Genomic DNA, 25,773 nt, shown 5'->3' on the forward strand with positions numbered 1-25,773 from the left:
GTACAGTAAATCATTATTCTCCCATGCAGTATCAAAACCATTCATTGGGCTGGGGCTGCCCTCGCAATAGAACCACGAGTGTGTCCCAAATGGCACCCTTTCCCCTATATAGTGCACTCATTTTGACCAAAGTCTCAAAAGTAGCGCACTATAAAGGGATTAGGGTGCCATTTGGGACGAATACACTATCATGTGAAATCAGCCTCTCTATCTAGGAACACAAATGATCCCCTGTGCCACTCCACACTATAATAATCAGAGTAATGCTCCAACAGACCAGATATTACCATTCGTTTGATGAAGAAAGTATTGCAATGGCGTTCGACGTGTCTGACTCGTAAATTGCCCAGTCTATAATTCACATTCACATCATAACCGCCAACTAACAGAAGCCCACTGGTGGGGAAACACACCACCCCCCCCCCCCAACCCCTCACAAATGACTCTGATGTTGCTTTAGTTAGACGTCCGTAGGGTGAAAAAAGAGCCCTGTGTCTTTAAGGCCAGTCGGTTGGCTCGTGCCTTCCCTCCTTCCCTAATGAAAATTCTCAGTTCGAAGAGGCTCTGATCTTGTGTTTTAGTAAAATAGAACTCTGCAGCTGACTGGCAGCTCTGATCTAAAGCATTTAAGTGTACGTTTTGATCTCTCTGCCTTTGATTAAAACTAATGAGCTCATTTAATTCAAAATGGGAATCTGTGATAAGAGAAATAAGGTTGATGTGATTGGATTAGAGAGGCGAATTAAACTCCTAGAGCTACTGCTGAAGTTTGTGGCTGCTGCTGCTTATACAGTGTATTAAAAAGCTGTTGGCGTATTCTGCTGTGTTAGATGATGAGCAAAATTTCATAGTAATTCATATTTAATCAGAAGAAATGAAATGACTAAATATAACATGGCTCTGGCTTCTCCCCAGAGTGATAAAGGACTGGTTAGATTTTAAATGACATTTAATTCATGTCCTCAGAAAAGAAGAGAAAAAAATGTCGCCTTGTGAAAGAGAATGGCACCACCACCCCTCACCCCCTCCCCCCCGGCCTCTTCACCCCTCCCTTCATCCCTCCATCCCCACCCTCCTCCTTTACACTGATCACATTGTTTCCGGTTCCAGAGACCCAAAGTCACTGCAGCCTTGTTATATGCAGAGTAGCAGAAAACCGGATTTTCCAGGTGTGCTGTTTTAGTAATCCCATTTCAATGTAATCTCCTAGTCTTGTCCATGGCTGTGTGTCTGCCTGTCTGCCTGTAGAGTAAAGTGGAGGCTGTCTAATGTCCTGTCCAGCTTTGGGGACAGAGACAGTCAGGGGAGACAAACGCATGCACACGCACACACACACACACACACACACACACACACACACACACACACACACACACACACACACACACACACACACACACACACACACACACACACACACACACACACACACACACACACACACACACCCACACACACACACACACGGTCTTGTTTAACTAACCTGGGGACGCAACATTGATTCCCATTCAAAATCCTATTTTCCCTAACACCTAACCCTAAACCTAACCCTAAACTTAACCCTAACACTAACCTTAACCCCAAAGCCTAACCTTAACCCTGAACCTAACCTTAACTCCTAACCCTGAACCTTACCTTTACACATTTTTCTTCCCAATTTTTATAGTCTTGTCCCATCGCTGCAACTCTCGTGCGGACTCTAGAGAGGCGACGCTCGAGAGCCGTGCATCCTCCAAAACACAACCCGCACTGCTTATTGACACACTGCTCGCTTAACCCGGAAGCCAGCTGCACCAATGTGTTGGAGGAAACACCGTACACCTGGCGACCGTGTCAGAGTGCATGCACCTTGCCCGCCACAGGAGTTGCTAGTGCGCGATGGGACAAGGACATCCCGGCCGGCCAAACCCTCCCCTAACCCGGACAACTCTGGGCCAATTGTGCGCCGCCTCATGGGTCTCCCGGTCGGGGCCGGCTGCGACAAAGCCATGTATCAAACCTGGATCTGTAGTGACGCCGCTAGCAGTGCCTTAGATCGCTGCGCCATTCAGGAGGCTCCTAAACCTTACCGTTAACCCCTTATTTTAATCCTAACCATAATTCTAATCCTAACTCTAATTCTAACCTTAACACTAAACCCCTTAGAAATAGCCTTTAATCAATAATCAACCCAATAATCAACCCAATTTTCCTTAGTTTCCTATTCTTGTTGGGACTTCTGGTCCCCAAAAGTATAGTTTAACAAGTCTACTCACACACACACACACACACACACACACACACACACACACACACACACACACACACACACACACACACACAGTCAGTGAGACAAGGAGGGGCGGGCCTGTCTGCACCTATATTATCTCCCCAGATGGATTGAATGTTATGAATATGCATTTGATTATTAAGCCTTGATCAGGAGCGCAGGGACACAGAGTGACAAATGGACCGTTTCACCTTTGACTAATAGGTATCCTTGTTGTGTTCTGTTGCCGAGACTCAGACTGACCTCAGTTGTGGTCGTTTTTAAATACGTTGAGATGAAGATGACTAACGTATGTTTAGAATTGACTTCAGATCTTGAACTTTGTTGAATCAAGGATGAATATCATTGTTTAGAGTTAGATGAGCTGTAATTCATTGACAATGTCACGCTTGTTTGTTTGTGCAAATAAAAAAAACGTGAATCAACTCTAATAAGTATTCCATTACATGAAATTGAAATATTGTACTTCATGGAGAATACATACTACACTTGAGCTCAGTAAAGAGAAACATGCACTTGACTTTTTAACAATTACAGTGTTAGACGAAGCAGAGGTTGTACCCTATTACAGAACATGATTAAAACATTGTCCAACTTATATTGGCAACTTGTATTGTGTTGTTTTGATTGAGTTTTTTTTCCAAATTAGAAGATTACCTGGGAGATGATAGAAACTCAATGAGAAGTTACTACGTCTGCCCTTCTTACTTAATATCGCGCCACCTCTCTTAGGCTTACTACAAAACACTACTACAAAACACACACATGTATTGGCCAGGTAATGTAAAGTAACCGTGTGTGTGTGTGTTTGCCTCCACAGTTGAGTCCACCAGCCCCAGCCTGCTTTCCCCAGACAACACTCTAGAGCGCTCCTTCTTCATCCGTATGAAGTCCACACTGACCAAGAGAGGTGTCCACATCAAGTCTTCAGGCTATAAGGTAAGACCCAGAGGCACAGTGGCCAAGCCACAGAGATCCTTTAATCCACATTCCCTCAGCAGTATGGTGTTACATACATACAGTCAAATCGGTAAGTATTCAGACCCCTTGACTTTTTCCACATTTTGTTACGTTACAGCCTTATTCAAAAATGGATTAAATCATTTTTTACCCCTCGTCAATCTACACACAATACCTCACAATGAAAAAGCAAAAACAGGTTTTTCGACATTTTCGCAAATTTAATAAAAATATCAAATTTACATAAGTATTCAGACCCTTTACTCAGTACTTTGTTGAAGCACCTTTGGCAAGCTTGGCACACTTGTATTTGTGGAGTTTCTCTGAATCTTCTCTGCAGATCCTCTCAAGCTTTGTGAGGTTGGATGGGGAGCTTTGCTACGCAGCTATTTTCAGGTCTCTCCAGAGATGTTAGATCGGGTTCAAGTCCGGGCTCTGGCTGGGCCACTCAAGGACATTCAGAGACTTGTCCCGAAGACACTCCTGTGTTGTCTTGGCTGTGTGCTTATGGTCATTGTCCTGTTGGAAGGTGAACCTTCGCCCCAGTCTGAGGTCCTGAGCGCTCTGGAGCAGGTTTTCATCAAGGATTTTAACATTTTACACTGAGTATACCAAACATTAGGAACAACCACCCCCCCCCCCCCCCCCCCCCATGCTGCCACCACCATGCTTCACCGTAAGGATGGTGCCAGGTTTTCTCCAGATGTGACACTTGGCATTTAGGCCAAAGAGTTCAATCTTGATTTCATCAGACCATAGAATCTTGTTTCTCATGGTCTGAGTGTCCTTTAGGTGCCTTTTGGCAAATCTCCAAGTGAGCTGTAATGTGCCTTTTACTGAGGAGTGGCTTCTGTCTGGCCACTCTACCATAAAGGCCTAATTGGTGGAGTGCTGCAGAGATGGTTGTCTTTCTGGAAGGTTCTCCCATCTTCACAAAGGAACTCTGGAGCTCTGTCAGAGTGACCATCGTGTTCTTGGCCACCTCCCTGACCAAGGCCCTTCTCCCCCAATTGCTCAATTTGGCCGGGCGGCCAGCTCTAGGAAGAGTCTTGGTGGTTCTTAACTTCTTCCATTTAAGAATGATGGAAGCCACTGTGTTCTTGAGGACCTTCAATGCTGCAGAAATGTGTTGGTACCCTTCTCCAGATCTGTGCCTCAACACAATCCTGTCTCGGAGCTCTACGGACAATTCCTTCGATTTCATGGCTTGGTTTTTACTCAGACATGCACTGTCAACTGTGGGACAGGTGTGTGCCTTTGCAAATCATGTCCAATCAATTGAATTTAGAGACATCTCAAGGATGATCAATGGAAACATGATGCACCTGAGCTCAATTTCAAGTCTCATAGCAAAGGGTCTGAATACTTATGTAAATAAGGTATTTTTGTTTTTCATTTTTGTATATATTTGTTAACATGACAAAAAAAACATTTTCGCTTTGTCATTATAGGGTAATGTGTGTAGATAGATTTTTTTTATTTAATCCATTTTAGAATAAGGCTGTAATGTAACAAAATGTGGAAAACACTGTAAATACACTGAATATACAAAACATTAAGAACAACATCCTGATATTGAGTTCCCCCCCCCCCCCCCCCCTCACAAGGTGTCAGAAGCTCTAGAAGGTATCAAAAGCGTTCCACAGGGATGCTGGCTCACGTTCTTAATGTTTTGTATATTCAGTGTATGGCGTTCTATATGTAATTCTACGGGCCTGTAGTCATCATCATACTCATAGCATGTCAGAAAAATTGTAGCTGTCGGTGTTAACATTATTTTATAGAGAAATTCAAGCAGGCTCAACATTAAGTTGATAAGATGTGTGGCTTCTGGGGTTTGGAACAGAGATATAGGATTAAGGCTGATGTTATGGGCTGTAAGGACACACGGGGACGAGCCCAGCCTCATTCTGATGCCTCTATCTCTCTCCAAGGATCTCCATATCATCTCTGTCTCTTTGTCTGTGTCTGGCCTCATTCTGGCATTATCCCACCCTAATGCACTTTGTGTTCTCAAGGGTAAACCCAACAGCAGTGGAGCGGGATTGGATATATCTCTCCAATGCCTTTATTGTATTTGCAGTAGCAAAGTTTGCCGGACTAAGAATGAGAAGGTAGAAAGAAATTGACCGTCTGACTTGACACCAAAAATTGGGTTTCGTTGGTCTTGGACGATAATGGCTGGCTATGGTAGTGAACTAAGGCTCTTCCTGAGAGAGGGATAGAGAGAGAGAGACAGAGAGAGAGAGAGAGAGAGAGAGAGAGAGAGAGAGAGAGAGAGAGAGAGAGAGAGAGAGAGAGAGAGAGAGAGAGAGAGAGAGAGAGAGAGAGAGAGAGAGAGAGAGAGAGAGAGAGAGAGAGAGAGAGAGAGAGAGAGAGAGAGAGAGAGAGAGAGAGAGAGAGAGAGAGAGAGAGAGAGAGAGAGAGAGAGAGAGAGAGAGAGAGAGAGAGAGAGAGAGAGAGAGAAAGGGAGAGAGAGAGAGAGAGAGAGAGAGAGAGAGAGAGAGAAAGGGAGAGAGAGAGAGAGAGAGAAAGGGAGAGAGAAAGGGAGAGAGAAAGGGAGCAAGAGAGAGGGAGTGGGATAGGGAGAGAGAGAGAGAGAGAGAGAGAGAGAGAGAGAGAGAGAGAGAGAGAGAGAGAGAGAGAGAGAGAGAGAGAGAGAGAGAGAGAGAGAGAGAGAGAGAGAGAAAGGAGAAAAGAACAGGAAGTGGTGGAGGTGGGAAAGTGTTGGGTGCCCTTTTTCTGTTCCTACAGCCCATTCATAATGAGTCCCTGTGTAGATAAATAAAGAGAGAGAGAGAGAGAGAGAGAGAGAGAGAGAGAGAGAGAGAGAGAGAGAGGGAATCCAAAAGTATCTTTCCATAGTTCTACATCTCCCATGTTGTTTGCCATGGCCACCCAGACATATGCAAATAACCATGAAGTATGGACGCCATGGTGCCCAAGCATAAATATTCACATACACACACATGCATACATTACAGGCCAGACAAGGACACCTCTTATTGCGTTTACTTTAAATTAAGTCAACACTTGTGTTGTTACAGGCGGGTGGTTTTGTAGGTATGAATTTTGCATACAGCATCCACCAGGCATTAGGTGATCTGCTCCTCCACCTGAGAGCCTGGGCGGCGAAGCGAGGTGATGCACGGCAGCGTCGGCGGCACGCATCATGGCCGCTTATATCCCCACTTCACTCTGGAGGTCAAATCAAAGTGAATTCTGCTCTAGCTTTAAACCCATCTTTTTTAAACAGATCTCAGCCCATCTCATTTAATACGCTCATGTAAAGGTTCTCCATCATTATTTGTGCTGTATCACATTTCAAAAGCACTCCAGAGAATCCCTGGGAACAGATGAATCTTATTTCTTATGTATACCTCTTCTATATTCACTGGCGGGGGAGAGAGTGCATTGTGTGCTGAACCATGAATTATAAAAATTGATCCCTTTGTTATGTTGGCTTGTATTAAATTGAGATATGCTATTCATCTGCCTCTCACTGCCGCTGTTGTGAACCCTTGCCGTGTCAGTTTGCATTTAGCTGCTTGAGCATATTTAATGTTTCGCCAGAGCTTATGATGTTCTTGCCAAGAGCACTCCTGCAGCAATCTAGCTAGCCGCCGTTTGCTTTGTGGCAATTACTTGAAAAGTTGTCTTTTTCAAACTAACTTTTAATGCCCCAAGCTTTGGGCTTCTGAAAATAGAATTTCCATTTTGTATGTTTTTAATACATTTGAATGTTTATTTATTTAACAGAGAGCTCCTTTGTATTCAATTGAGTGAAGCAGAGCGGTGTGTATTTTATTTTTGCAAAGGATGGTGTCCTCTGGAGCAAAGCATCATGGGCTTGTTCCATCCAGCCAGTACAGTCATTAGATGTCTTCCTCTGCCCTGGTTTCGTTGTGCTGCTGTGATGTCCTATTGAAACCTGCCAACCAACAGCCTTGTCAAATGTGTGTCAGCACCTGCCTGGCCGTCACTCTGAGGTCTGATCAAGATAGACAGCATACTGTCTGACTGATGTGTGAGCCTGATCGGCAGATTGTTCCAGACCTGGGTTCAAGTACTATTTCAAATCATTTCAAAAAGTAAAGCTGGGCTTGATTGAGCTTGCCTGGCACACTGGAACTAATTGAGAAGTTGGAAAAGAGCAGAACCCTACCTACCCAGGTTTCAGGCAGGCTAAAGCAAACGCTAAAACTATATTTGAAAGATGTCACGTTTTTCACCTTGTCAGCTGAGGGATTCGAACCACTAGGCTACCTGCTGCCCTAGATCTGTTCAACACCTTGCTGCCCAATGGACTGTAGGGAACTCTCATATGCAGAGTGATTCTGAATGGATCAACCAGACATTGATTGATATGATACATACAGTTGAAGTCGGACGTTTACATACACTTAGGTTGGAGTCATTAAAATTAGTTTTTCAACCACTCCACAAATGTTTTATTAACAAACTATAGTTTTGGCAAGTCAGTTAGGACATCTACTTTGTGCATGCCACAAGTAATTTTTCCAACAATTGTTTACAGACAGATTATTTAACTTATAATTCACTGTCTCAGAATTTCAGTGGGTCAGAAGTTTACATACACTAAGTTGACTGTGCCTTTAAACAGCTTGGAAAATTCATCCTTGGGAGCAATTTCCAAACGCCTGAAGGTACAACATTCATCTGTACAAATAATAGTATGCAAGTATAAACACCATGGGACCACACAGCCGTCATACCGCTCAGGAAGGAGACGCGTTCTGTCTCCTAGAGGTGAACGTACTTTGGTGCGAAAAGTGCAAATCAATCCCAGAACAACAGCAAAGGACCTTGTGAAGATGCTGGAGGAAACAGGTACAAAAGTATCTATATCCACAGTAAAACAAGTCCTATATCGATATAACCTGAAAGGCCGCTCAGCAAGGAAGAAGCCACTGCTCCAAAACCGCCATAAAAAAGCCAGACTACGGTTTGCAACTACACATGGGGACAAAGATCGTACTTGTTGGAGAAATGTCCTCTGGTCTGATGAAACACAAATAGAACCGTTCGGCCACAATGACCATTGTTATGTTTGGAGGAAAAAGGGGGATGCTTGCAAGCCGATGAACACCATCCAAACCGTGAAGCACAAGGGAGGCAGCATCATGTTGTGGCGGTGCTTTGCTGCAGGAGGGCTGGTGCACTTCACAAAATAGATGGCATCTTGAGCCAGGAAAATTATGTGAATATATTGAAACAACATCTCAAGACATCAGTCAGGAAGTTAAAGCTTGGTCGCAAATGGGTCTTCCAAATGGACAACGACCCCAATCATACTTCCAAAGTTGTGGCAAAATGGCTTAAGGACAACAAAGTCAAGGTATTGGAGTGGCCATCACAAAGCCCTGACCTCAATCCTATAGAAAATTTGTGGGCAGAACTGAAAAGGCGCGTGCGAGCAAGGAGGCCTACAAACCTGACTCAGTTACACCAGCTCTGTCAGGAGGAATGGGCCAAAATTCACCCAACTTATTGTGGGAAGCTTGTGGAAGGCTACCCGAAACGTTTGAGCCAAATTAAACAATTTAAAGGCAATGCTACCAAATACTAATTGAGTGTATGTAAACTTCTGACCCACTGGGAATGTGATGAAAGAAATAAAAGCTGAAATAAACCATTCTCTCTACTATTATTCTGACATTTCACATTCTTAAAATGAAGTGGTGATCCTAACTGAACTAAGACAGGGAATTTTTATTAGGATTAAATGTCAGGAATTGTGAAAAACTGAGTTTAAATGTATTTGGCTAAGGTGTATGTAAACTTCCGACTTCAACTGTACACGATGTAAAATATTACAGGAATTAATGTAGCTACAAAATATTGGGGACATACAGTACCTTCAGAAATTATTTATACCTCTTAACTTATTCCAGATTTTGTTGTGTTACAGACAGAATTCAAAATTTATTAAATATATATTTTTCTCACCAATCTACACACAACACCCCATAATGACAAAGTGAAAACATGTTCTTAGAAATTTTAGCAAATGTATTTAAAATTAAATACAGACATGTAATATACATAAGTATTCCCAGCCCTGAGTCAATACTTTGTCAAAGCACCTTTGGCAGCGATTACAGCTTTGGTTATTTTGGGGTAAGTCTCTAAGAGCTTTGCACACCTGGATCGTACAATATTTTCCCATTATTATTTTTTTAAATTGCCAAGTTGATTGTTGATCATTGCTAGACAGACATTTTTCAAGTCTTGCCATAGATCTTCAAGCAAATTTAAGTCAAAACTCAGGGACATTCAATGTCGTCTTGGTAAGCAACTCCAGTGTATATTTGGTCTTGTGCTTTAGGTTATTGTCCTGTTGAAAGGTGAATTCATCTCCCAGTATCTGGTGGAAAGCAGACCGAACCAGGTTTTCCTCTGGGATTTTGCCTGTGGTTATAGTTGTATTCCGTTTATTTTTATCCTAAAAAACTTCCTTGTCCTTGCTGATGACAAGCATACCCATAACATGATGCAGCCACCACCATGCTTGAAAATATGAAGAGTGGTACTCAGTGATGTGTTGGATATGCCCCAAACATAACGCTTTGTATTCAGGACTAAAAGTTCATTTCTTTGCCACATTTTTTGCAGTTTTTGTCGCAAACAGGATGCATATTGTAGAATATTTGTATTCTGTACAGGCCTCCCTTTCTCTCTGTCCTGTATTGTGGAGTAATCACAATGTTCTTGATCCATCCTCAGTTTTTGATATCACTACTATTAAACTCTGTAACTTTTTTAAAATCACCATTGGTCTCATGGTGAAATCCCTGAGTGGTTTCCTTCCTCTCTGGCAACTGTTAGGAAAGAGCCTGTATATTTGTAGTAACTGGGTGTATTGATACACCATCCAAAGCCTAATTAATAACTTCACCATGTTCAAAGGGATTTTCAGCATCTGCTTTTGTAATTTTTACAGATTTACCAACCTTCTTTGTGAGGCTTTGAAAAACCTCCCTGGTCTTTGTGGTTGAATCTGTACAGATAATTGTATGTGTGGGGTACAGAGATGTGGTAGTCATTCAAAAAATCATGTTAACCACTATTATTGAACATGGAATGAGTCCATGCAACTTCTTATGCGATTTGTTTACTCCTGAACTTAGTTAGGCTTGAGTTAAGTATTCAAAGGGGTTGAATACTTAACTCAAGACATTTCAGCTTGACACTTTTTATTAATAATTATTTTTTTCTACAAACTAAATTTCCCTTGACAATATGGGCTATTGTGTGTAGATCCTTGACACAAAATCCGAATTTAATCCATTTCCATTTTAAATTCAGTCTGTAACACAACAAAGATGTGGAAAAGTAAAGGGGTGTGAATACTTTCTGAAAGCATTGTATATATCGATCACATATTTAACTCATATAGAATATACAGTATATAACACATCAAATATATCTAACGCATACACTATATATACAAAAGTATGCGGACAAAAGTATGCTGAATCGTTTGTCCTCGGTTGCAACACTCACTACCGAGTTCCAAACTGCCTCTGGAAGCAACTTCAGCACAAGAACTGTTGGGAGCTTCATGCCAAGCATTGACAGGAGTGCTATAAAGCTAGCCACCATTGGACTCTGGAGCAGTGGCAATGCTTTCTCTGGAGTAATGAATCACGCTTCCCCACTTGGCAGTCCGACGGACAAATCTAGGTTTGGCGGATGCCAGGAGAACGCTACATGCCCCAATGTCAACTGTAAAGTTTGGTGGAGGAGGAATAATGGTCTGGGGTTGTTTTTATGTTTTTTATAAATATATATATTTTTTTACCTCTTTTTCTCCCCAATTTTGTGGTATCCAATTGGTAGTTACAGTCTTGTCCCATCGCTGCAACTCCCGTACGAACTCAGGAGAGGCGAATGCCGAGAGCCATGCGTCCTCAGAAAATCACAACCCAACCAAGCCGCACTGCTTCTTGACACAATGCCCACTTAACCCAGAAGCCAGCCACACCAATGTGTCAGAGGAAACACCATACACCTGGAGACCGTGTCAGCGTGCACTACGCCCAGCCCACTCCAGGAGTCGCTAGTGCACGGTGAGACAAGGATCTCCCTGCCGGCCAAACCCTCCCCTAACCCGGATGATGCTGGGCCAATTGTGGGCCGCCCCATGGGTCTCTCGGTCACGGCCGGCTGCGACAGAGCCTGGACTCGAACTCAGAATCTCTAGTGGCACAGCTAGCACTGCGATGCACTGCCTTAGACCACTGCGCCACTCAGGAGGCCTGAAAAACCATGTTTTTCATGGTTCGGGCTAGGCCCCTTAGTTCCAGTGAAGGGAAATCTTAACGCTACAGCATACAATGACATTCTAGACGATTCTGTGCTTCCAACTTTGTGGCAACATTTTGGGGAAGGCCCTTTCCTGTTTCAGCATGACAATTGTATTATTATTATTTATTTAACCTTTATTTAACTAGGCAAGTCAGTTAAGAACAAATTCTTATTTACAATGACGGCCGACCCCGGCCAAACCCTCCCCTAACCCGGATGATGCTAGGCCAATTGTGCGCTGCCCTATGGAACTCCCGATGACGGCTGGTTGTAATACAGCCCGGGATCGAACCCGGGTCTGTAGTGATGCCTTAGACTGCCTTAGACTGCCGCACCACTTGGTGCCCCCAAATGCCCCCGAGCACAAAGCGAGGTCCATACAGAAATGGTTTGTCGAGATTGTTGTGGAAGAACTTGACTGCCCTGCAGAGAGCCCTGACCTCAACCCCATCAAACACCTTTGGGATGAATTGGAACTCTGACTGCGAGCCAGGCCTAATCGCCCAACATCAGTGCCTTGGTCATGTAGTGTACAGTGCATTTGGAAAGTATTCAGATCCCTTGACTTTTTCCACATTTTGTTACGTTACAGCCTTATTCTAAAATTGATTAAATTATCTGTTTTCCTCATCAATCTACACACAGTACCCCATAATGACAAAGCAAAAACAGTTTTTTTTACATTTTTTCAAATGTTTAAAAAGAAAAAACAGAAATACCTTATTTATATACATATTCAGACCCTTTGCTATTAAACTCAAAATTGAATTCAGGTGCATCCTGTTTCCATTGATCATCCTTGAGATGTTTCTACAACTTGATTGGAGTCCACCTGTGGTAAATTCAATTGATTGGACATGCTTTGGAAAGGCACACACCTGTCTATATACGGTCCCACAGCTGACAGTGCATGTCAAAGGAAAAACCAAGCCATGAGGTTGAAGGAATTGTCTATAGCGCTCCGAGACAGGACTGTGTCGAGGCACAGATCTGGAGAAGGGTACCAACAAATTTCTGGAGCATTGAAGGTACCCAAGAACACAGTAGCCTCCATCATTCTTAAATGGAAGAAGTTTGGAACCACCAAGACTCTTCCTAGAGTTGGCCACCTGGCCAAACTGAGCAATCGGGGGAGAAGTGCCTCGGTCAAGGGGGTAACAAGGAACCCAATGGTCACTCTGACAGAGCTCCAGAGTTCCTCTGTGGAGATGGGACAACCTTCCCAAAGGACAATCATCTCAGCAGCACTCCACCAATCAGGCCTTTATTGTAGAGTGGCCACACGGAAGCAACTCCTCAGTAAAAGGCACATGACAAACCTGGAGTTTGCCAAAAGGCACCTAAATCATGGGGGGCATATTGAACAGAATATAATATACATGGGTAGTCGATTGAGAGTACCTGTAACTGTTCTTAACTGTTCTTCACAGTCATTCCCCTGGTGATCTTGAACAAAGTCTCACTGCACTCTTCAACTTAAAAAAAACAGTAGTCTATTTGAGAGCAGCGTGACGTCAAGCCCTATAGACAGGCTGTAATCTTCAGCCCCAAAATGCCTCTCCTGGCATTCTGTTTTATGTGATTTAGCAGGTCTTGGCTCGTACCCACTTTCTGCTATTTTGATTCTCACACTGTTTCAAAATGTTCAACTATGCCATTGGATGTCCTATTTAGTTGCGTTCAAAATGGGTTTGAAACGACAATTCACAGTCCTTCTTTGTCTGGAGAAACTCCAGGGAAAAGGAGTCAGTATCATTTAACTGTGGAAACTGATGATGGCTTCTAGCATGTCACAATCACTGATCGTTTCCCTTTGAAAAGGAGATATCATACACCATCAAAACCATTTTCCTCCTGGGCCAGCACTCTGACGGGGCCATTGTAACATGTCAATGTTCTGTTAGCTTCCCAAGCTCCAAAAACAACACCATGTCTGAAATAGGGCCGTTCTTTTTTTTGTGTGTGTGTGTGTCTCTCTGTCTCTCTATCCAATTGGCATTCAATGTCTCGTTCCCATTGTTGAGGGTTGCCTGTCCCTGGTGAAGCAGGAGAGGCACCGAGGTCCCCTATGGTCTGAGGCTTTGAATGAGTTTAGGGAGCAGGAACTGTCTGTGTGAATGATGATAATCGCGTCTCACCAATCTCAGAGGTGTGCCACTGAGAGGCCAGTGTCAGTAGTTTAAAGACTACAAAACAATTCCCCCTGGGTGTACTGGCAGTGATTAAAATGGATGGATCTGAAAGTGTAGTGTGCATATCTATTCAATTCCTCCTCTAGGGCAAAATGGAGCTACAAAGACTTTAAAGCTTAGCTGAAACTTTAAAGCTAGCAATAATTAGGACCTTCAACTCTCTCTCTCTTCTCTTGTGTAGAATATCATTTCAGGAGAAAACATTTGTGTCCTACCTCCATTCTCTGTCTATATTTTTTGTTTAGAATTCTCCATCACTGCTTTTGGACTGAAACACTCAGTCTCTTTCTCTCTCTCCCTCCCCCCTCTCCCCCTCCTCATATAGGTGATCCATGTTACAGGCAGGCTGAGAATCCGGATGGCATTGACCCACAGTCGGTCGGTACCCATTCAGATCATGGGCATGGTGGTGGTAGCCCACGCCCTCCCCCCTCCCACCATCAACGAGGTGCGCATAGACTGCCAAATGTTTGTCACCCGGGTCAACATGGACCTCAACATTGTCTACTGCGAGAATAGGTAAGACTTGACTTTACCTTACCCACATGACTGTCAAATACATAACTGAAATACATGGGTATTCACCAAGAGAAGAGTGCATTTCAATGAGGGATTAATAGTTTGGATAATGAAATACACATTATTGTAAAATACACATGATAAAATACGTATCACAGAACTACTCTCCTCTTTTGTTAACACTTTGATCACCCATGTCAATGTTGTCAAAACTACATAAAAGGGGTTCTTACTACCAATATATCCACAATGGATTATGGGTAAAACTTGACATTACGTTGCTCTTATACCTGTGTAGGTAGTTACACTCTAATCACTACAGTGTTGTTACGTATTATTTGTATGATTTGTTTGTAATTGCATAGTAATAGGCCGATGTATTGTACACCTCATCTTGTACATTGTATTTCTTTGCTACCCGTCCTCATCTCTATGGGATTGAGATCACTGAGATGTATTTTACCGCTGTCTACCAGACAGTCAGTTATTTATGGGGAAATCACATCTGGACAGTCAGTTTTACAGTGAGATAGCCTCAGCCTTTCGGGAAAATAAAATGGGAAACTGATCAGGACTTCTTTCATCTGTTTCATAGGGTTTGTGGGAGACTAGAAATATCAGAAAATAACTGCACAATATTTAAGACAGATAGTAGACAGATTGCTTTTGGGTGAACAAAAAAAGAATGGATAGATGATATTCAATACTAAGTGATAGGCATTTTATCATGTGGAATGGGAAGACATCCTAGGTTCCATAATAGCCTTTTGTTCCTGAATGTTCTGAGTTATACGTGGGCTTATCTGCCTCAGAGTCATTAGTTTGACATATCAGGGTGACAAGAAAAATTGCCTATCTGGTTACACTGTAATGACACCCCATTCGAATCTTTCTCTCCCCGTTTCCGTTGGTGCTTCTTCTCTTGCCTTACATGCTGAATCCTGTTCAAATCCCTGTTCTAGAATTAGCGACTACATGGACCTGACGCCATTGGACATCGTAGGGAAGAGGTGTTACCAGTTCATTCATGCGGAGGACGTGGAGGGCATCCGACACAGCCATTTAGACTGTGAGTATTATACTTTAAACGTTACCACAACATCTCAGTATTGAGCACATCTTACTATGAACACTTTATTGCAGAGTAAAGTTCCTGATTTAGGATGCTTTTTGTTATGGGTAGTGGTCCACTCAGGGCAGATCAGGACAACCGTCACAATTATCTCCAGCGTCATCTCTCCACCCAACACCAAAAGCATCGTCCTCGTCTGCTTCACTGCAGAGCTGTTGCTGTTCAGAACAAAGTTGTTCTGGTCTTGTCAGTGTACAGAATCTGTGGAATAGGCCTGAAGAGAGACAACATCTAGATGATCTGCCTCTGTGACCATCTGGGGTTTGAACTCGGGTCGACCTACCTGCCACAAGACGGGGTTAGTCCGCTGAGCTAAAGCCGGGAATCAGTGTAATAGGCCTGAAGAGAGACAACATCTAGATGATCTGCCTCTGTGACCATCTGGGGTTTGAACTCGGGTCGGCCTACCTGCCACAAGACGGGGTTAGTCCGCTGAGCTAAAGCCGGGAATCAGTGTAATAGGCCTGTAGAGAGACAACAACTAGATGATCCATTGTGATCTGCCTCGGTGACTTACTTTGGACAGGGGAAATCTCTGGGGGTGGAAACATCAGGGCTCTAGAACTATGTGCCATTGAAATAAATCCTCCCCATACTGTAGGTCAGTAGGTAGTCCACTGATCTCCAAACCCCAGGGAGGGAGAAGTGAAACCAAGACCCCAGTGAAAGTGATATCAAGTTCACTCTCAACATTCCATTGAGATGAAATGGCTGCATGTCTTCTTTGTTTGTTTATGTTCAACTTTGAACTAAGTTTACTTTAAGAGTAGCGGTCATCTTTGTAAGATGTCTTTGCATCTTTACCCCAACTGAGCAGTTTTTATAGCCCATGGCACGAGGTACGCTCTGCTTATTTGAACTTTTTTTTCCAAAACGTGCCATGATTTGCTATGTTTGTTTCGCCAATGAAACCTTTACTGTGGCTGGTAAAAACTGAGGAGGCGTTGCGTGAGCAGTGCACCATTTGATTGGGCTTTGCGACGTGGATTCAGTACTAGGCAGGCTGCCATTTTTGGAGTCCTGTGAGCTCAGCTGCGTCCTGGGTTTTCCCTTCGTGCTGTATGCTGGATTGTAGGGTGTAAAGGGTGTAAATTCCCTTGCTTTATTAGGTGTTTGCCGGGCAGGTAGGACGAGTGTCCTTGGGGTTGCCTCCTCGGCCAGGGAATTTGGAGCCGTCTGATTAGATATTGGGAGTTCAACTGAATTAGAGCACAATTACTGCTGCATGGAACTGTCCCTTCGCCTTAAAAAGGCACCAGATTGGGTCCATTAGCGGCTGATTTGAAACCCAGCAGAGGGAGAGTTAGAGAGGGAGTGTTGCCCATGGATCGCATTGATAAGACAGGCTTAGGCAGGCAGATTGAGGCAGCAGGCTAGGCAGTAGCAGCAAACAGTGGCTCCACCATTGCATATCTCCAGCTACCCCTGGCTGTCTCCTATCTATTACATCTGATCAACTCCACCCAGGCTTTAATCAATTTACAGTCAGTGCATTGGCTTGGAATTGGTTGAGTGTGCAATGCTGCTAAATATTTATTTCATTTATTTGCACTGAACAAACACAATATATAAAGTGTTGGTCCTATGTTTCATGAGCTGAAATAAGGGGGATTTCTGTCTGTAATAAAGCCCTTTAGTGGGGAAAAACTCATTCTGATTGGCTGGACCTGGCTCCCCAGTGGGTGGGCCTGGCTGCCAAGTGGGTGGGCCTGGCTGCCAAGTGGGTGGGCCTATGCTTGCCAAGGCCCACCCATGGCTGCACCCCTGATAGGTCATGTGAAATTCATAGATTAGGGCCTAATAAATGTATTTCAATTGATTGATTTCCTCATATGAACTGTAACTCATTAAAATCGTTGAAATTGTTGCATGTTGCGTTTATATTTTTGTTCAGTATATTTATTGGATAGTTGAATTAACAAGTCAGATGAATTGCAGCATCGCACTTAAGCGTGCACTAATTTCCAATGTTTGTCCCCTTAGTATGGCTGTTAGTGGATTCGATATTGATTTCATCAAGGTATATTATACAGTATCTACTGTTAGAGAAGAAAGCCATGGGAATTATTTTAGCAAAACTAAGGTCTCTCAATTCCCCCTGACAAAATAACGACTTTGCTAAATTCCTATTTTCTATTGATGGTTTCATCATGACATATTCCCATCATTATCATCATCATGGACATATTCCCATCATTATCATCGTCAGTGACATTATCACCCCATATCTGATGATAACTTGGCCTGTATGAGGATAACTAACTGAACACAAATGTAGTTGCAGATGTTCGTGAGCAGCTATTAGCACCTAAGTCGTGCATCATAGTGCATTGAGCATAGCTCATAAGGCATCATACATGTGCTGATAATGCATTATGAAGAGGGTGTTCATAGGTATTCGATTCTTTGGAAGTTGGTCTGAATAGCAACAATCAGCTGATGACAAATGCACACTGCGAGCAGATCAGACAGGGTGACAAGGTCACTGGGTCTGGAGGAAATTTAAGATATTATTCCACTTGGCCAACTCTCTAGACACGAGGTCATAAGTGAGCCAGACTTGAGAAGGTGTTTAAATGAATTGGCTTTTGTCCAAGCTTTATAATATGGCCATTTAGTCGCTTAACTTTTTATTCATAGCATATCCTAGGACTATGAAACAATCAGATCGACTCCATTTCATATACAGGAAGTCTATACTGTGTGTGCAGTTCATACTTCACTTCTCTAAGCATGTGGCACGACTGAAAAGGTCATTTTTTTGATTCATTCTAAAAAGATAGATGTTAAGACAAGACCTGCATTAGTCAGATTATCTGATACATGAACTGACGCATATACAGCAGGAACAAATGGCTTTGAGTGTCTCTGTTATATCAGACTTGGGGAAAAGAGATTTTCATGAGGTAGGGAGAGCGAGATTGGAGAGGATACTGTAGCTGAAAGAACTTAAATCTCAGAGGACTTAAGCCATCCGCCTCCAGGCATACTACCAGAAACTGTCTCCTAAGACTAGTTCAGACCGACTCTAATGAAACCAACTCAGCTCACTTGTTAGCATACTTAAAAGCAGACTCTACAGATACTGAAAAATACAGCCGAAATGTTGAATAGACACAGGCAAAAGTTGCTGTGATTTCAAAGCTTTGGTAAACAGTAGCTTTCGGCTTACACAATGCAATGTTCCTCGAAAAACATGACGTACACCACTCACCACAACAGGCAGAATTTTCTTGTAAAGCTAGACAAAAATCTAAAACCCGGCGGAGAAGAGAACATTCCCCCCGTCTCCTCTCTCATTCATAAAAGGGTTGCCTTTACGATAATACCCTGATGGACTGCAAGGACTTTTCCATAAAGCAATTTCACGGGTGTAAATTACTTACTTTTATATGACGGTGACACCCCTCGTTGCAAGCCGGGCCACTTTGGGTAAAGGGTATCTGAAAGGTAGCCACCATTATGGAAAGAATCCAAGTGATTAAAACAAACTGAAGGACAGGAAGAGAAGAGAGGAGAGGGAGAGAAGAGGCTCACAGAAGCCATCCTACAGGCATGCCTGGGGCTGCAGGAGAGAGAGACAGATTAAAGGGCCCGTATTCCTTTTAATGCCTCCAAAAGCTAGCGGACGACTCCGGCACCGGAAAACACTGGCCTTCATTAACACTAAATCAATAGTCGCAAGCAGACCCCTGATTGATTTAATGGCACTGTAACTGAAAGGGGTTAAAATATAAGCCTCACCTGGAAAGACGTGGTGCCAGGGAAGCCAGGGGTGGAGTATATTGATGCTAATGCAGATGAGAGAAATCTGGTGTGTCTCGGGTTCAAAGGCAGAGAGATTCAGAAGTCCAGTACACTGGCTGTAGAGGTGCAAGGCCTGGTCAAAACTCACTAAGATCAGAATATGACTGTAGGATTTACAGTTTGTCTTGTATACTTGATTTGTCAAGTTATTTACCTGGTTAGGGTTATGGTTAGAAAATGTTTTTTGTTATCTTAAATAAATATGGCAATAAATGAATAGAAAAATATGAAATGTGCCTTTACCAATAGTATTAATCAATATGATCACAGTAGATACGGTATAAAGTTAACAAATTCTTAATTATTTCAAAAATATTTCAACCACCTTTCCCAAATATTGTAGTTGCAGTTTGAATCAATATTTTGGTATTCAGATAATCATGAATGATTATTCAACTGAAACTAATGTAAATATTGTTTATCCATCTCCCTTTTAAAATGTAGCACATTATACATCAAATCATTGTTGACTCGTAGAATAAACAATGAAGGTGAGCGCAAGGTTATACACTACAGTATATCTCCTCTGTACTACCCTTAGTTGTTTGGAAAGCAAAACAAGTTTTTTCTTTCAATTCCCTCTATCTTGTCCTCTAATTCTATATATGTATAGGAAAAGAAAGCAGTCAGTGATCTAAAGTAAATTTTTTGAACCCTTGGGATGGTTTCTTAAACAATGCTATTAGTTCCTAATAGTTTTTAATTACTGGCCTTCTTTTTATATAAATCATTCCCCCCCATGGAACTATTTTTATGGTAGAGGCTATTTGTAGCGTAATTAAACTAAGAATATGAATTTACTACCTCGCTCACATTCTGACTGTTTCAGTTTTAGAGAGCCATGATTAATGCAAATACATATTGGTTGAGATAACCAATCAGCGGTTAATTTAGCCAAATTTATTGCAACCACCAGAGCGTCTTCACTTATGCTCAGGCAGACAAGGACATAGCCAGCAGTGTAGCGTAGTGTAGTTAGGTATCTGGTAGCTGCAGAGTCACAGTGCCCCTTGGTGGTGGGTGAGGCTCACTGCAGCCAGCCTCCATGCATACAGTCAGAGTGCTGGGTCGGAAACAAGCGCACAATATTTCTTTAGAAAACCCTTTCTATCACCTACAATATAATTTGAAGCATCTACCCGATAATTACACCACTAACCTTATGCCTAACCCTAAATCAAGACCCATAGATACAAGTGCAATCACTAACTAACGAACTAGTTATACGCTGTACATTGTTTGAAATCACACACATATGTAGTGATATCTTTGCATTTGTTACAACGGATATATGTTTCACCATGATGCACTAATTTATTCATAAGTGGTCCCGATTGACTCTCATTCATTCCATATTACATATGCACACGTTTTTTCCCTTATCGTTTGTTTCCAGATCAGCACACACACTGTCCTCTGAGGTATTTAATAGTGTGCCCTGTGCAGCCAAGTACACATCCCTGTTCCTGTTTTAGCCAGTCAGAGAAGTTGATTAATGATGGTAGGTAGAACAGAGAGCAGCACAGCCCCTCTCACAGCTGTTGGACGCCACCTGATGGTCTCTCTCTTATCTCTCCTCTCCCCTCTCCATCTCTCTCCTCTCCCCTCTCTTCTCTCTCCCGTCCTCTCCTCTCGCCCCTCTCGTATCTCACCTCTCTCCTCTATTCCTCTATTCCTCTCCCCTCTCTCCACCCCCAGTGATAAACAAGGGACAGTGTGTGACCAAGTACTACCGCTGGATCCAGAAGAACGGTGGGTACATCTGGATCCAGTCCAGTGCCACCATCGCCATCAATGCCAAGAACGCCAATGAAAAGAACATAATCTGGGTCAACTACGTACTCAGGTAAGGCAGGGCTCCATCTGTGAACTACCCAACACATGCCAGCCAGCGCACAGAAACAGTCTGCTTCCCAAATGGCACCATTTTCCCTATGTAGTGCACTACTTTTGACCAAGGCCCATAGGGTTCTGGTCAAAAGTAATACACTATACTGTATAGGGAATAGGGTGCGACTTGGGAAGCAGACACAGCTACACCAGGAAGCAAACACAAGCATTGATTCAGTTTTCATTAAATATGTATTTTTTTCATTTTTCAACCAATGAGATGGGGCACATGGAACATAATTAAAAAGTTATTTTAATCATTTCAGTATTTTAACCATGCATTCTTGTGAATTCCTATTAATCACATTTAGCACCCCCCCCCCCCCCCCCCCCCCCCCCCCCAATTGTTTAAGCATATTTATAGTACATCTATTCTATAGCTGCCAATTTGTCATACGAGGATAATGGCAGTATTACTAATGGCAGTATTAGTTTTCTGTAAGGCACTGTCATTGTAAATGATTTCTGCCATTGGCATCACTGAATTGATCATTGTAGAATTGTGTCAGCACTCTAAAGTGATTGAGATGTTGTTTTTGTAATTTTTCTAATTGAATTTAGCTACCAGCACAGGAGAAAAAAAACAATTTCGTCAACTGTAATAGATTTATCTTTTCAATTGCCTTCCTAATTTTTCCTCACCTCTGCAGGCCCATAGAGCAGCTGTGAGAGCCAGAGAGCGAGGGGCTATGCTTTAGGGACAGCTGGATCAATCAGAACGCTAGGAGAATGGCAAACGCTGTGTGCGGTGCAATCCCTGGCAGGAATCTGTTTTAAATTCTCTATTGGCAAAGACAATGACTTCCTTCCTGTATTGTCCGTCTCCTGCAGTAATCCAGAGTACAAGGACACGCCCATGGACATCGCCCAGCTGCCCAACCTTCCAGAGAAAGCCTCTGAGTCTTCAGAGACTTCCGACTCCGAGTCCGAGTCCAAAGAGAACTCTGGTACGGTACCATCGATCAATCAATCAATATAATTGTATTAATAAAGTAATTTTTTGGTCTTGTGTGGCTCAGTCGGTAGAGCATGGTGCAGCTTTGTATAAAAGCGTCTGCTAAATAGCATATATACTGTACATCAACAGTTGCTTGACAGTGCTTGACACTATAACCTGGCCTAAGATAGATGTTTATTTAGGTAGCAGCCAGCACTACTGTTTAGATATTATATACAAGCTGCAGGACTATACACAGCTTTGTTCAAATACCTAATACAGACAAGGGGGAGGAGGGGGGAGGATAGGAGAGGATGATTTTGGGTGACAGTCTGTGGGAAGTGCCAGCATATTGGCCATTGGCACCAGGCCTCCCTCAGTGCCCCCTATGCCAGCGTGCATGGTGAGAGTTGTGACCCATGCCAGCTGCTGCTGGGTAGCGAGTCCTCCTCACTCTGACAGTACGGTTGGAGAGCTCCACTGCTCCAGTATCCAAGGGGTGATCGGGTGCCAAGCCAACACCATAGCTACAGACAGACAGACAGACAGTATAACAGCAGTAGAACACCATGTTTTTTTGGGAAGTAAAGAAGTGCAGTCTTCAAATTGAGTGATGATGGGAATTATACATATATCTGAATATCATCTATACCAAAATATTTTTTTTAAAGCTAAATGAACGGCATGAAAGATTATTTCATTTCCAAAGCAGTGGCTATTTAGACATATAATTATACAGAATACATGGAGTTTTGAGTACTGTTCAGGTTTGCACACTAAACGGCATCTTTCTCCCAGAAGACAACGAGAACTCGAAGTCGGACGGGAAGGGGAACCAGACTGAGAACAGTGAGGACCCGGAGACAGACAGTAAAAAGCAGCAGCAGGGCCAGTCGTCCTCAGAGCAGGAGATGAGGCGTCAGGAGGAGGGAGACAGCTCCTCCAACCCAGAGAGCCAGGAGAGCGAGGATGACCTGGAGCCCAGCGACTGCGAGCTGGAGACCAAGGAGAGCAGGCTAGGCCGACTGGGGGGCCTGCACATCAAGGTGGAGCACTACGGAGATAGAGATGGAAGAGTGGAGCTGCACAACTCGCCGTCCTCCTCTGAAGAAGAGGAAGATGATGACGATGATGAGGACGATGATGATGATGACGACAGCATTAAAGACTGTGACAGGGCCACTGAGATGCTCGCCGCCCCCGCCGCCAGCAAGCAGCAGAAGCGTAAGAAGAGGAGGAAAAAGCAGAAGTGGGACGGTAGTCGTTCTAGACGCCTGCGCCTCTCCTCTGCCACCACCAGCCCTGGCATCATGAACCACCCCACCCTGGGGGGGGACGCCGCCCTCCTGCTGCCCCCCTCCCCTGCCAGTGCATCCGTGCTCAAGATCAAAACAGAAATGTCCGAGCCCATCAACTTCGACAACGACAGCAGCATCTGGAACTACCCTCCCAACAGGGAGATCTCCAGGAATGAGTCCCCCTACAGCATGACGAAGCACGTCCCAACCCACGACACCTTTCCCTCCCCACAGCCTGGCAGTCTGCAGGTCTCCATCCCAGACTCAGTGCTCACTCCCCCAGGAACAGAGGGAGGCGGCGGGGGTGGAGGAACCAGGAAGGGCGTACCTCCCTCCTTCAACGGTAACAGCAGCGCCCCCTCCTCGGCCTCCAGCGTGGCCAGCCTGGCCCCTCCCTCCAGCTCTGGCTCCTCCTCCGACCCCCTGTCCCCACCCCTCTCAGCCTCGCCGCGCGACAAGCAGCAGGGTCAGGGCACCCCCACCGCCTCCAACTCCTCCTCCTCCCTGCTGTACACCAGCGACCTGGAGGCCCTGCAGAGGTTGCAGGCTGGGAACGTGGTGCTTCCTCTGGTCCACCGGGTCACCGGCACCCTCGCCACGACCAGCACTGCCGCCTCCCGGGTGTACACCACTGGCACCATCCGCTATGCCCCCGCCGACGTCACCTTGGCCATGCAGGCAGGCGCCAACCTGTTGCCCAACAACGTTGCCCATGCTATGAACTTTGTGGATGTCAACGGTAGCCCCGGCTTCGGCATCGACCCCAAGACGCCCATGGAGATGCTGTATCATCACGTCCACCGGCTTAACATGGCTGGCCCCTTTGGCGGTGCCGTGTCCGGCGCCAGCCTCACCCAGATGCCAGCAACCAATGTATTCACCACGGCAGAGGGACTATTCTCTACTCTTCCATTCCCTGTCTACAGTAACGGGATACACACCACACAAACTCTGGAGCGCAAAGAAGATTAAAGCAAAACACCAAGACCATATTACTGTGTTCAACTGTGTTCAACTCGTTGAGGCATAAGACTGTGTTTCAAGTGGAAAATAAATATATTCTAGCACTTTGAATTTGAGCAAACGAGCTTATATAATAGAAATGAATGGCTCCATGTCTTTCTATCTTTTCGCTCTCTCTACTGACTCCCACTCTATCAATCTTTCGTCCTCTTCTTACTCCTCTTACAGTACGATGGACATTTTCTCTGATCAAACTAAACGGACTATTCTTTATTGTAAAGAATTCCTTTTTGCCTACAGAGAATGCATATTACCGTTGGTCTCCTACTGGAGTCTTGGGTAAACTACTTTTTATTTGAGTTGATTATGTTGCATCTTTATGAAGATGTCTAGTGTATTTTAAGGGTGATGGCGGAAAAAAGATATTTCTATGGAAAGAAACCCTTGGATGGTTTTGCTGCACATCTTGATGTGATCAAGGTTGACGAAGACAAAAGGATGTTTGACATGGTCATAGACATAACCTTAAAAGAAAGAGATGTGGAAGTTATTTCATAATGAGGGAATAGTTGTCTATTTTAGAATTAATTTTTATTCTTTTTTTTATAGCTCAGATTTAACTTGCAAATCAAGCATTAAAAAAGCAATTTCAGCCGGGTATTGACCTGTGAATAGAATGTTACTACAAATCCCAGGACTTTGGAACAAGAGACAGGTCAGTACAAGATATGAGTGTTCTCCCGGTTCCATTTCCTCGGTTATGTCTCAAATGACACCCTATTTCCTTTATAGTGCGCCACCTTTTACCAGGCTTATGGCTCTGGTCAAAAGTAGTGCACTATATAGAGAATAGGGTGCCATTTGGGATGCACTCCTTCTCTGCAGTTCCATGGTGCTACTGTTCCATCCAGTTACTACCCTCCTTCAGCGGGCTGATGTAGGTTCTTCTGTTCCACAGCGCTCTCACAGAGATGAGTGATTGAGTGACAGCTGGGGAGATTTCCTTCCTTCGGTAAAGTCAAACCTCTAATCAACATATTTTCATGTTCATTACTACTCCCCTCAGTCAAGTTGTTTGAAGGGCTCGGTCGGATTGGGCCTGAAGGATAGAATATACCTATATGGAGCAGGTTGATTTTAGTTGTATTTTTTCAAAACTAGATCACTTTTTCTCAGTGTAACTGAGGCTAATTTGCATCATTAACTTGAAAAATGAATGTTTAACTTTGACCGGCTTCTGTCAATTGTTTTTTCTACTCTACCCTTCCTCTTTCTCTTCCATCCTAAACCTCACTACTATCAACAACAGTCTCCCAAATCTGTTCTTCCATCAGCCATTGTCGGACTCTCTGAAATCACATATCAAGGAGATTGTAATAAGGACATGCATTTCAATCAAACGGAGTATGAGTTTTTTTTTTAAATCACATTCCCACATTTTTTCTCTGTTGCCAAAAAAAAGTTATTTCACAGTT

General features: G+C 43.7%; 1 protein-coding gene across 1 annotated transcript in view; it reads left to right on the forward strand.

Annotated features, from left to right (window-relative positions):
• The window catches only part of LOC120060046 (neuronal PAS domain-containing protein 3), a 199,374-nt gene extending 175,067 nt beyond the window's left edge, over nucleotides 1–24,307 (forward strand). The window contains exons 8-13 of the mRNA XM_039009108.1: nucleotides 3,090–3,208; nucleotides 14,078–14,271; nucleotides 15,234–15,340; nucleotides 20,909–21,056; nucleotides 21,932–22,047; nucleotides 22,836–24,307. Of these exons, the coding sequence (XP_038865036.1) occupies nucleotides 3,090–3,208; nucleotides 14,078–14,271; nucleotides 15,234–15,340; nucleotides 20,909–21,056; nucleotides 21,932–22,047; nucleotides 22,836–24,307 (2,156 nt within the window). The remainder of the gene's footprint in view (nucleotides 1–3,089; nucleotides 3,209–14,077; nucleotides 14,272–15,233; nucleotides 15,341–20,908; nucleotides 21,057–21,931; nucleotides 22,048–22,835) is intronic.
• The last annotated feature ends 1,466 nt before the right edge of the window (nucleotides 24,308–25,773 follow it).

Source organism: Salvelinus namaycush, chromosome 15 (genome assembly GCF_016432855.1).
Source record: "Salvelinus namaycush isolate Seneca chromosome 15, SaNama_1.0, whole genome shotgun sequence".
In the NCBI taxonomy this organism is placed as follows: domain Eukaryota; kingdom Metazoa; phylum Chordata; class Actinopteri; order Salmoniformes; family Salmonidae; genus Salvelinus; species Salvelinus namaycush.